Source organism: Colletotrichum acutatum (assembly GCF_030867785.1).
Source record: "Colletotrichum acutatum strain CBS 112980 chromosome Unknown BDZ83scaffold_206, whole genome shotgun sequence".
Lineage (NCBI taxonomy): Eukaryota > Fungi > Ascomycota > Sordariomycetes > Glomerellales > Glomerellaceae > Colletotrichum > Colletotrichum acutatum.
In genome coordinates, this window is record NW_026849200.1 from 42160 (window position 1) to 53997 (window position 11838).

Genomic DNA, 11838 nt, shown 5'->3' on the forward strand with positions numbered 1-11838 from the left:
TGACGATGGCACTTACTTTCGTAAACTCTTTGGTTTCCAATCGCTTGGTCGAACGCCGGCTCATTTCGATCATTGGTGAGTTATCGAGACAGAAAGGGAGTTGGGGGAGGTTAGCGAGGCGGCCAAAGTAACTCGCTTGAACGCAGGGGATGCCAGGCCAACCCCCAGGACCGCTAATCTCGGACAGGTTAGGAGGGGTGGGGGGTAGACAGAGAGAAGGGCTGAATTGCAAAAGTTCACCTCTGGGCCCGTACGTAATTCTACCGAGGAACCCACAGGCAAAAGAGAAAAGTGGGAGATTTCGTGTCGCTGTGCCTTTTCAGGCGTTCTTGGCCATTTTCCCTATTTACGGAGCTCAACTCCCACAACCTTGTAAAGCTAGGCCCCCCTCCCCCAGAACCACTCTTTCAAAAGACGGATTTTCCCATTTCCCTCTTCTCGCCTGTGTCTGGCTAAGCATTCTCGTCCAGTGGAGGCTCCCGGGAAACAATGCCGTAACTCCACCGAAGTATACATGGAAAGGATGTGGTAATCTAGCGCAGCAGCCGCGCCTCTCACGACCACTCACGGCGGTTGCTTCAAGGATAATTCACTCACCTCAATCCCTCGCAACCATGGTAAGCATTTTGGAGCTCACAAGGAATGTCTGGTACTCTCACACCAAGCCTCCTCGCACTCTAAGCCGGCCTATTGGCTGCCTCTAGATCACGACCAGTATCAGGTCTTTAAGGCTTCGCCGTATCCAGATACTCCAAAGCACCAGATTGGGCGACTAAGGAAAAAGCTCGTCTTGGACCGCATCTCGTTCTTCTTGCTATCTTCTTCGCCCCTCCTCAGATATCCACCGTCTCCATCAGCACCTTACTCTCATGATTCATCGCCCACGCAGAGGAAAAGATGCGCCAAAGATGGTAACATCGGTCGCAGATCAGACTTTTCTTTCGGGCGTCTTCCTGTTCTCTTTCGCCCGCAACCAACGACCCTTGCCTCAGCCATGCAAGGTTGCGGCACAGCACGCCGAATACACGACGAAGTACGAAGTACGTACAGGCACCCTCGTCATCCTGCTGCAAGCACGTAACATGGATATTCTTCGGTGATTTGCCTCCCCTTTCGCTACACAGCCATAAATTTGGTAAAGCGCCGCGTTCCGTGTCACCTAAATTACTGGAGCCCATCTCCTGCTTCTTGCTGCTTCCCGAAACTGTTACCGAACGGCGAAGAGATGACGACTCTGACCGTCGAACGAAAGTCAAGGCTGACAGAGAGAGTGCGTGTCAGAGAGCGTGTCATAACAGATGGTGGACTGGAATCATACAATCTTCCAGAAAAAGCCTCGAAATGGAACGTTACGGTGTTGGCTTGCTTTACTAGTCTTGAGTTTGACTAGCGGGATGATCTAACCAGTTATCAACCAACCTCACCATTCAAAGTTCTGACTGGCGCCAGTTGACAGCTACACATCAGATCGAATCGCGCTTGCTGACAATACTCCGATCCTCCAAATGTTGGCTCGGATTCATTTGATGTCTTCCATTCACCATGTCCGCTCTACCGTCCCCCCTTCAGTCCTTTCCTTCTCGATACCATCTGCCCAGCAGTCTGGTTCTCGCAAGGTTGCCTTGACCAGGGCAGCATAGGTTTTTGTCGTGTGCATGTCCCTGTAATTCCCGCTCGTCTACATTTGACAAGGAAGTCACAGCCATGCATAAGAACCATGCCATCCTGTGGCTGACATTGGACAACTGTCCTGCGTAGCCAATACCGCACGGCGCCATGTACATCCGACATGTACTCCGTATCCAAGCATGCCAGATCATATTACACTGTATGTAACGCACCTCGCAGTTGTATACTACGTAGACAGTCGGTGCTCTCCTGACCAGATTGCCGGATCAAGATACGGCCCCGAAGCCAGATGTATCACATTACGGGTGTATTCAACGCCGATGCCCTGACATCCTATCAAATCACATCACTAGGGAAGGACAGGGCCCTTCGTCGTACCTGCCTGCTAACAATTCCCCGGCTCCCCGAGTCTTTCGTAGGCGGTAGCGAGGGGACGTAGCGAGTAGCCTGGTTTGGGAGAGTACGAAGTCTGGACTCTTGAACGAATCTCTGGGAATTCTGAATGCTACGCCGGCGGAGCCCCGGTCCCCGAGTGAAGCCGGGGAGAACCTGCAGCGAGAAGAGTTTTTGATGACCAACCTTCAGGGGGCGGATAGGAGGACCCATCAGGGCTGTTGGCGAGTGAGAAGTGACAGCATGGGGGCCAAGTGCGTTGGCCCTGTTCATACGAGCAAAGGAACCGAATTGGACTGGACCAGTGATAGTGGCGGTTTAGGATCTCTCAACGGTCGTTGGATAGTGTGGGAAAACGGCCCATCAAAGAGGCGTCGATGGCAACGTCGTCGAGTGGAAGCTCAGATATCGACGACATATGGTGCGCGCAGCTACCCGTACGGATACTTGCCTCGACCGATGTGGGACGATGCGACCCAACAGGCGAGCAGAGTGATGAACCGACTTCCGCAGAACTAAGAGAAATCGAGAGTCCGCATGGTGTCCATGTTGTTGACAGGGCTATGAGAAGGGTCCCGGCCTGGAAAGAGCTGATTTGTGTCCGGAGTATTGGGAATTATTGCCCGCATACGCAGTAGTTGATGGAGTCTGCCAGGCACCAACGTGTGTACCACATGCGAGTACTTCGAAAAGACATCGATGGATTCAAGGAACTCGACAGGGCGTCCCACTCGTTGGTATTCCAATATGCCAGGGACGCTGTTTGAGCTCCGAATTGGGTGGCCAAGGACCGTCATGCCACGCCACAATTGGAAGATTCTGGGGCTGCGAGTTGTGTATGTCATAGCATGCAAACGAATTCGCTTCGAGATGGAAAGTATGGAATACTTCCCTCTCTGAGTGTCCTCTGATTCCCGGGGGTTTCACCATGGTTTCTCTACTCAGTCGAGGCTATTGGCAATTGATATTTGTTAGTCAGACCTCATCAGATCTAGCTAGGCATGATCATACTTTGAAAGCCTAATCCGAGCATAACGTCTCTTTCCAACGGTTCCTTCTTCCCCTCTGAGTGGTATCAATGATTTGAATATTCCTCGGCTGACGTGTTCTAAGCATGTAACTGTGCTATTGTGACTAGGTACGAAGTCGTATGATAATCTTCGAAAGTCGCTGTAGCGCTCCGTCTGCAGCCTACCTTAGAAGGATCCAGATCCATGGTAGTGCGATTGAGATACGGGTAGTTGCTGTTGGGACGAGGTCGACACCACTCTCGCTCGCTTCCTTCCATAACCGCCAGGGGAAACTTGAGTCCAGAGATTGTTTCGCGACTCCACGTAACTACAAATTGGCCAAGGGCAGCAAAAATATCGCTTGCAAGCAAGCCATGAGCAAGGACCAATGCCTAAAGGAGTCGACTTAAGCGAAACTAGGGCAAAGTTTTGGGACTAAAATGCTGGAGTGCGGATAATTACCTCAAACTTGTAAACGGTCACACGTTGAGTAGATAGGATCCTGATAGAGTTTCTGCTCGGAACGGCTGTACGGCGGAAGCTAGTGTGACAGTGGCGAGTTTAGGTTCAATAGTGTGAATAGGACCGCCGACAAGAATTAGCGTATCTCTCGAAGAACCCTTGATTCTCCTAGCGTGGCAGTTGTTGAAACCGGTAGCCTTGGCAGTCACTTCAGCTTCTACATATCGACAACCTGTTAGAAGTAAATCACGGGTACAGATACTTGCGAATACGTACTTTTGATGTCACTTGAGGAGACAAGACATTCCCTTCATTAGGTAGTGGAGTCTTCATGACTGAGAAAGCTCCTAGCTTCAAGGTCCCTAAACCATCGGGGCTTCTCGTAATTTCTCCAACTCGATCAAGCTTCTCAGTCGTCTTCTTGGAAGTGCTCTCAGATGTCTGAAAGTTCTTTTGTCGAACAGCCGCAGTCTCGAATTGTTGGGTTCTAATTATTGATATTAAGTACTAGCTCTAAGATGATGCTTAACTGTGGTCCTGCTATGGCTGTCTATACACTAGCGCCGTCCCTCCCGTTTGGATCATCGTGCGTCGGCTATACTGCTGAAGGTCTGCGAGACTCATCTTGACGAAGTCGTATTCCTCAAGTGCATCTTCAGATGACCGAGAAGCTATTTGCGGTGGCATTTTCAGATAGACGTCAGGCTGACTCATTTCGCCTCCATTTTGGATAGTGTCTTCTGAGGACTTAGAGCGGAGGACTTGGAGTAAGGGGCGAAGTGTTGGTAGACAGCAGCATATCACGGCACTATCCGCGTATTAGTGTAAGCTCTGAACAGAAGTTATTGTGTATGGGCGTCGAGTGCCTACCAATAAGCCTCCAATCCTGTCCAAATCATCAGGTCGACGGTTCCCCATGTGGGATCTTTGTAGTCAAAGGTTGAGACTTTGACTAACCTTATGATGGTGATGAAGCAGTTGCTGATCGTAAAGATTCAGTAAGTCTGCCTCTTTTATCTGCTCGGAAGCATGGAAAGAACGGAGATACTCACAAACCGCCGAATACAAAAGACGAAATGAGGAGCATCTTCTTGAAAGGTGACATCGTCAACCTCATCGCGTAAGGTATTGGAATGAGTATCAGCACAAAGTCGGTCACAATGCTACCAACTGCTATACTGATGTATAACTTTGAGAGATCAAGACAGTTCTTGTGTGTAGTCCAAAAGTTTTGCACGGGTATGCAAGCTACGATGGTTGGGATAGTCTAAATCTCATGTCAGCATCTGTACACACTACCCAATTGCATCATCCCCTGTCCTATGTAGCACGCCTTTATATCCACTCTCTCATAAGACAGTCTCTAGAGTATGTCTCTGCTGCTGGAATTTCAGCTGACTTACTGCATAGATTGCCCATGCCCCGATGAAGAACATGAGACCGTACAGGTAGTATCTTGCACTGAAGAGTCCAAAGATGCGGTGATATAATATCACTAGTGATAACCTTGCGCTTGCGAGCCCCATTGGATACATAATCTCGTTGGCGAAGATTGTCTGATAGAATCGGATGATGTTCATGGGATCTTCTTCGTGAACAACTACTTCGTGTCTACCAAGCCCAAACTTGAGCCAGAACATCGTGCCGGTGAACACTCCGACGATGAAAACCTGCAGCATGGGTGAGAAATGTGTAATACTCGAGGATAATGGAGAAATCTACGAAAGTGACAAGACTTTCAACTTCATCGACTCGTTCACGAAGAAGATCACAAACTCACCAGAGCAGTTACCGACAGCCAGTCGTCCCAAGCCAACCTCCGACCAGACTGCCTCGCCGCAGCAAGCCGGGCACAAACCGAAAGAATCGAGAGAACAAAGAAGATGATGTGAATCGTGTACACCTCTCCCGCTCGATTTTCTGCCCTAAAAGCAGCCTCTCGCTCCGGCGTCATGAGAGGCATGCCTTTGACCGTGTCCAATGACCGAAAGAACGACATATCGCGATGCCGAGTCCGGGGTATCAATCGGTCGGTCGGTCGATACAACAGGTCACGACGCTTCCATAGGTGGCAGGGAGGAAGAGGAGAAAATTTGATAGGAAGGGCAGCAGCGGTGATGACATCGAGAGGCAGAAGCTGAGAAAGTAGTACTAGAAGGGCTCTAGAAGGGAAAGGAAAGACACCTGATTGGGAAAGTCAATGAAAGAAGAGGAGGGGAGAGGATGGATTGAATTGAACAAGCTCTGAAACGTCGTGCCGGTGGGTGATCTTTCCCAAGCTGAATAGAGTTCGACACAAGGCATTCAGAAGGGTTGCGAGACGGGAACTTTGTATGTGCTGCCATCCTTGACAGAGTACACGATAACGGAAAGTCAAAAGTGTGACCACCTTCACAGCTGAGCGCCCGGGACTTGGATTAGAGAGCTACATGTTGCGGTAAAAGGAATGCAGGCCGGTTGCCTGCTAACGCGTGAATCTCGCGATATTCCACCAACTGCAGCGCAGCTGGAGCTGTTGATTGAGAACTCTCTAAGTTATGGCTTGACGTTGACATGGTAGAGTTTCTGCTAAGCAGAACTTCGCTTACGACGGCTCAGATCCCGACCCTCTGCAGCTTTCGTTAGCATCAGTATGCTGGCTTATTGGTTCCCTTCTCTCCGGATATTCTACGTGCAACATTCTTTCCGTTGCGTTTCGACTTCTTCGGACAATACCCAGGACGCCGGGAGCAATGTGTTCAGACAATTCGGAGACAGCTTGATCGGCCAACACATACACGTGTTTGATAGCCGGTCGAGTAGGTGGCCAGCCAGACGCGCGGGAAAGAGGAAAGAGGTGCGCTTGTACAACTTTAAAAGTCAATCAGGGATGAACAGGGAGAGGTCCTACCGCTGACGTCAAACACGAAGCCGAAGACCCGAAATGACTCGCCGCGTCCGAGGCTTTACATACTTCTTTCAGAAAATGAGGCCGATAATAAGAGAAGGAGGTATTTCCTTTTCGGTTTGGGGGGTATCGTGAGATGCGAAGCTGTGAGTTACTCCAAATCACGAGAACGAGTTGCTTGTGGGAGGGCGCTTGGCTGTCGCAGACATCTCTCCGGCCGATGGCTACGATGCTATATCATATGATACATGGTGTATGCATTCTTCGATGTCAGATCAAGGGTTCCTTTGTAGTCGACTCTACGGGCTGAAGAGTCCCATTTTTGGTGCAAAATCTGTAGGCAAAGTTGACGATCAAGTGGGTTTGTTTGGAGCCTGTCACAAAGCATCGACCTCACTTGCTGCAATGCGATCCAATGTCGAAGATGCTTTTTCGTAGAAAATCACCCAAATTGCTTTCACTTTAGCATCTCTCTCCGTCGAAAATAGTAACAGGACCTTGCCTGCAGTAACAGACGTATTTCAGCTGAAAAGAAGGTGTGGCCTGCTTCCTTGTTGCCGAAACCTAGGCGTTACTGGCCCAGCCGTGCCAGCTTGTGCCTCAAGTGTTGTCGCCGTTATCTAACACCGACGCGAGTCGTGCCAAAAGGTAACAAAGTCCGACCGCATCGCACATCCGGATCGCTAAGGCCAGTCTAACGATTTAAGCCCCCTTTCCCCGACATCCCCCAAGCGCGGGGTAGAGACGAGACGTGACAAGAAGCGACACGGATGGCGCGGGGCAAGCGGCTGTATCCAAGACGGACCTCGGCTCATCCCGCACCGTGCACCGGACCGCACATTTATTTTAGGAAACTGGTGGACAAGAGTCATGGCATCTACAGGAATGCTGGGCAGGAATCGAACGAGCTCTGAGGAGAGATAATGTCTATCAAAGCCAAGAATCTTCCCGTCGTTGAGCCATACGGCAACCCTGCGCCCTTTGCGGAGCCAGCGTGGTACAATAGCCTGACTTCTCCTTACTACGATGAAAGCCATCGAAGGGTGAGGGACTATGTGCGCAAGTACATCGAGGAGCATATCGCGCCCAATATCCAAGAGTGGGAAGAGAAGGGACATGTCCCTGATGAAGCAAAAGTTCACTTCGCCAAATCAGGCCTGGCTTTTCCAGAGTTGCCGCGTCAATATGCTGGCGATATCCCTCTACCAGGAAATGTCCCAGCCGGGAGTAAGCATGATGCTTCATTGTGATAAGCCGTCTTCTGACATCGTTCGTAGAGTGGGACATCTTTCATTCTCTTGTCGTGAGCTACGAGGCCAGTAGAATATGGGCAGCCGGAGTATCCGTGGGGCTGAACGGCGGCACCACAATCGGCGTACCTCCTATCATCCATCATGGCACAGGAGAGCAGAAGAGGTGGTGGCTTCCTGGGCTTGTCACCGGGGAAACGACCTTTTGCCTCGGGTGTACCGAGCCCACTGGTGAGTTGTGTTGGACGCATTTCTCGGAAATACTGTGATTAAAGGCTTGAAGGTGGCTCCGATCTGGCGAATCTGAAGACCACGGCGATCAAATCAGATGATGGAACATACTACACGGTCAATGGACATAAGGTAAGTGAAGAATCCAAACACTATATTGATGAATCTCAGCTTCTCTTCACTGGTCACGGCTCAGGACTGATAAACCTTCAGAAATGGATCACCGGTGCGATACGTGCCAGCCATATGACAACTGCTGTCAGGACTGGAGGCCCTGGAATCAAGGGCATCTCAGTCCTGGTCATCCCTCTCAATCTTCCCGGCGTATCTCGACGCAAGATCAGTAATAGCGGTTGGAACGCTGGGGACAGCACATGGGTCACACTGGACAACGTCAAAGTGCCTGCCAACCACCTTATTGGGCAAGAGAACGCTGGGTTTCAGTACATTATGACCAGTAGGTACCCCCATCAGAGGTTGAAATGAAACTCGTGTTACATACTGACTAAACAGATTTCAACAAAGAGCGATTCATCCTCGCTGTACTCATGAATGGCCAAGCCAGAATTTGCCTGGAAGACGCCTGGGCATATGCCCTAGACCGCCACACATTCGGCAAGCCGCTCATGTATCATCAGATCATTCGACATAAGCTCATCACGATGGCGCGCTACATTGAGTCGCATTGGGCCTGGCTCGAGCAGATTGCGTATCATGCTCATGCTACCGGCTCCATGGGCACGGAACTTGCATCAAGGATCGCCATGGCCAAGATTCATGGCGGACGTCTTCTAGAGCTGGCAAATCGAGAGGCACAACAGATATTTGGTGGTGCGGGGTATCAGCGTGGCGGCGTTGGGGCTCGAGTCGAACAGATCAGCAGGGACCTTCGAGTTAACATCGTCGGCGGCGGAAGTGAGGAGATCATTACGGACTTGGCTGTTCGGCAAGAAATGGGTGCGACTGTAAGTAGGGGGTCAAAGCTGTGATAGACTGATGGTTGAAGCGCTGTAATGACAACGTGAACAACGGCTCATTCTTTGTGAGAGAGAGTTCACAATGTACATGTGTCGCGATAGCCTCAAGAAACCACGGCACATCATCTCGGCTAATTTCCCCCCCCGATGTTCGTCCGGCTCGCTCTGCACACCATTCAGAAGTCGGGCCGCCGAAATATCCGGCATCTTGATTCGCGAACAGGGGCAGGCAGGTACGGCCGAGCGTGGCTACCGTCTCCCAAGGTTCTGGAGGAAAAGGAGGTCGACAGTCTCAACACTTTCCTGCGAGATCCCGTTCATACTCAGACGAGGCAAGAACACCCCAGCCCACGCTTATTTGGAGGAAGGTTCCCCGTTCCGAGCTTTGAACATCCGTGAGCTCGAATGGAACTTTCCTGAACCTTGGTTTTGTTGGCCCCCCGCCCTGAGCATTATTATCACGAGTTATGGCACATAGCAATGGGCATACAGAGTGTGGTAAAGTGGCTTAACCTATCAAAGTGGAAATAGACAAAAGAGAAGGATCTATATACGGATACAGTATGTAAGTGATATACACGTGGTACAGCACGTGACGGGCACTTTGTGGATTGCGGTTCTCATCCCTGTTACGTGACAATTATCCCCTGCCATCTACAACCTCTCCATTTTGTTTTCCACGCAGTCGACAAACAGAAGTCAAGTGAGCTCTTTGACTAAATATCCTGCATAAGCGTGGCTTGCTGATTTTCTCTCTGATCACTAGGTCATCGTTCAATCACTACCGCACTAGACGACAACTTCCCTCTCGCCTAATTTTTCTTGGCATCTGCTGTTAGTGAATGAGTGAGCCTACCACCAAATTACTAACAGCCGAAAACTCTTCACCTCCCCTTGCCGGAGCCCGCATCCGCGATGGCCTCACAGCCGCCGTCGGGCACCGGACTGATGTCGGCCGACCAAGCCGACCCCGAACCAGGCTCCGGGACACCTCCGGAGCCGAACCCCACCTCAAGAGCTAAGCGACGCCGCGACGCCGAGGCACAGCCGACCCGGCCCAGCCTAACGGGAAGCCAGCTTGATGCCACCACCGACGCCCCTACCTCGGCCGAGGGGCCCGCAGCCTCTACCGCATCTGCTCCGAGCGGATCTGCCACAGGGTCCGTCTTGACAGCCCTTGCAGAAGAAGCTAGACAGTACGAGGCACGGAAAGACGTCTTTCTGACCATTGCACGGTCCGTCGACAGCGTTGTCGCCAGCTTTGACGGTTCTAGAAAGCAGATCGCGAAAGAAGCCACTGCCTATGTCATTCAAACCCTCAAGAGACTGATCAATCACGAGACAAGCCCAATAGCGGCCCGGAGTTGGGCGGCTGTCGTCGCACCGATGGCGGGCAACACCACTGCGGCGACCCGGAGCGGCCAGAGCTGCCAGAGCTCTGCCCGCCCGAAGGCCACACTCCCCGCCGAGGATCAGCCGCAGGCGCAGCCGAAGGAGGACCTCCGCATCTTTGCCCGCGTCCCGGAAGAAAGCTTAGCGGCCGCTCGGAAGATCGCACCGTTCGCCGTACGACAGATCGTCTGTAAGGCCGTTGGCCTGGGGCTAGCGGACCTTCCCCACGTCTACCATATCAGCACAGGTTACTCTCTGAAGCCGCGAAACAAGCAAATACAGGAAAGACTACTTACAAGTAAGGCAAAGCTGGCGGAATGCCTCGGCGCCCACCAAGTCGAGACGCCTATCAAGTGGCACACATACGTTGTGCCGCGATGCCCAACAAAACTACACAGCATTGGCGGGGACGTCCTGGACCCAGCCACACTCGTTGAAGATGAGGTCTTCGCACAGACAGGACAGAAGCCTGTCCTTGCTCGACCGTCCCGCCTTGGGCCCAACCCAGTCACGAACGAAATATCTTGGCTCATATCATTCACATCAGAGGTCACGCCCTTCAGGCTCTTCAACCAAAGCGGCAGATCTCTGCCCATCAAAAAACGAAGGACGCTCATCCGACATGACCCCGGCTGCCAGGGCTACCACGCCAACCGGTTCTGCGGACGACGACCGACTTGCAGCAACTGCGGAAGACCTTCCGACTCACACGAAACGGGACCTTGCATGGCCAGGCCCCAGTGTCCCAACTGCTGCGGCCCCTTCCAAGCCGGCCACACAGACTGCCCAGCGAGGCCCTCGGTCGTAAACGGCGTCGTCTCCCTTCCCGGTCGAAAGGAGCGGGCTCGGATCCGGAAGGCCGGCCAGAAAGCATCGGACACTCTGTACAAGGCTACTCGATCCGACAGTAGCCAGGAGGCGGCAGGCGTCCCTACCTCCACCAGCCAGAACCAGCAACCCGGCGCCAAGCGCGCGCGCACGAGAACGCCCTCCGCAAGCTCGATCGTTTGCCTCGGTGACGGAAGCACTGACAGCAGCAGCATGGATGAAGACGAGGCGGACGAAGGCGAAGGCGAAGACTCCCCCGACAACACCTCCATCGACCGTCCCGTGCTACCCATGCCAAGCAGGAGCCAACGGGCAGCACAGAAGCCAAACTACAACGTCGCGAATGCCTACACCCACCTCGAACTCGACTCGGAGACGTAAGCCGAGAGCGGCGACCCCACGGATGCTACGCGTTGCGCAGGGCAACGTCGGAAAGATCTCCCCGGCGCACACGGCTTTCCTGCAGCTCTGCTGGGAGGCTCAGATAGATGTGGTCCTCGTCCAGGAACCCTGGACGGGCTGGAAGGACGGAAACGTGCAACTGAACACGCACCCGGGTTTCGACTCTTTCGTCCCGGTCGACTTCTGGGACAGCGAAGGAACCAGACCAAGAGTATTGACCTACACACGCAAAGGGATAGGGATGACGGTGGAGCAGCAGAGGCCTGTCCACACGAGAGACGTACTGTGGCTGGTGGTCGACAAAACGACGACTATCGTCAACGTGTACAGACAACCCCGCGACCCCCACAGCCGCACAACAGGGATACTGCTAGAAC

The 11838-nt window shown here is 52.4% G+C and overlaps 3 protein-coding genes across 3 annotated transcripts; 2 read left to right on the forward strand and 1 right to left on the reverse strand.

Annotated features, from left to right (window-relative positions):
• Nucleotides 1–3891: 3891 nt before the first annotated feature.
• BDZ83DRAFT_684826 (uncharacterized protein) lies at nucleotides 3892–5463 on the reverse strand. The gene is made up of 5 exons (XM_060511244.1): nucleotides 5275–5463; nucleotides 4898–5164; nucleotides 4547–4761; nucleotides 4365–4475; nucleotides 3892–4302 (listed from the first exon to the last, which is right to left on the reverse strand). The coding sequence occupies exons 1-5, from the start codon at nucleotides 5455–5457 to the stop codon at nucleotides 4035–4037; spliced, it is 1044 nt and encodes a 347-aa protein (XP_060358109.1). The 5' UTR covers nucleotides 5458–5463; the 3' UTR covers nucleotides 3892–4034.
• Nucleotides 5464–6384: 921 nt separating this feature from the next.
• Nucleotides 6385–6782, forward strand: BDZ83DRAFT_642777 (uncharacterized protein). The gene has a single exon (XM_060509637.1). The coding sequence runs from the start codon at nucleotides 6518–6520 to the stop codon at nucleotides 6689–6691; it is 174 nt and encodes a 57-aa protein (XP_060358110.1). The 5' UTR covers nucleotides 6385–6517; the 3' UTR covers nucleotides 6692–6782.
• A 496-nt stretch (nucleotides 6783–7278) lies between these two features.
• On the forward strand, nucleotides 7279–8851 carry BDZ83DRAFT_712708 (acyl-CoA dehydrogenase domain-containing protein; the record flags this gene model as incomplete). Its single annotated transcript, XM_060511618.1, has 5 exons — nucleotides 7279–7608; nucleotides 7659–7862; nucleotides 7915–7994; nucleotides 8076–8319; nucleotides 8376–8851. The coding sequence occupies exons 1-5, from the start codon at nucleotides 7305–7307 to the stop codon at nucleotides 8849–8851; spliced, it is 1308 nt and encodes a 435-aa protein (XP_060358111.1). The 5' UTR covers nucleotides 7279–7304.
• Between the last annotated feature and the right edge of the window lie 2987 nt (nucleotides 8852–11838).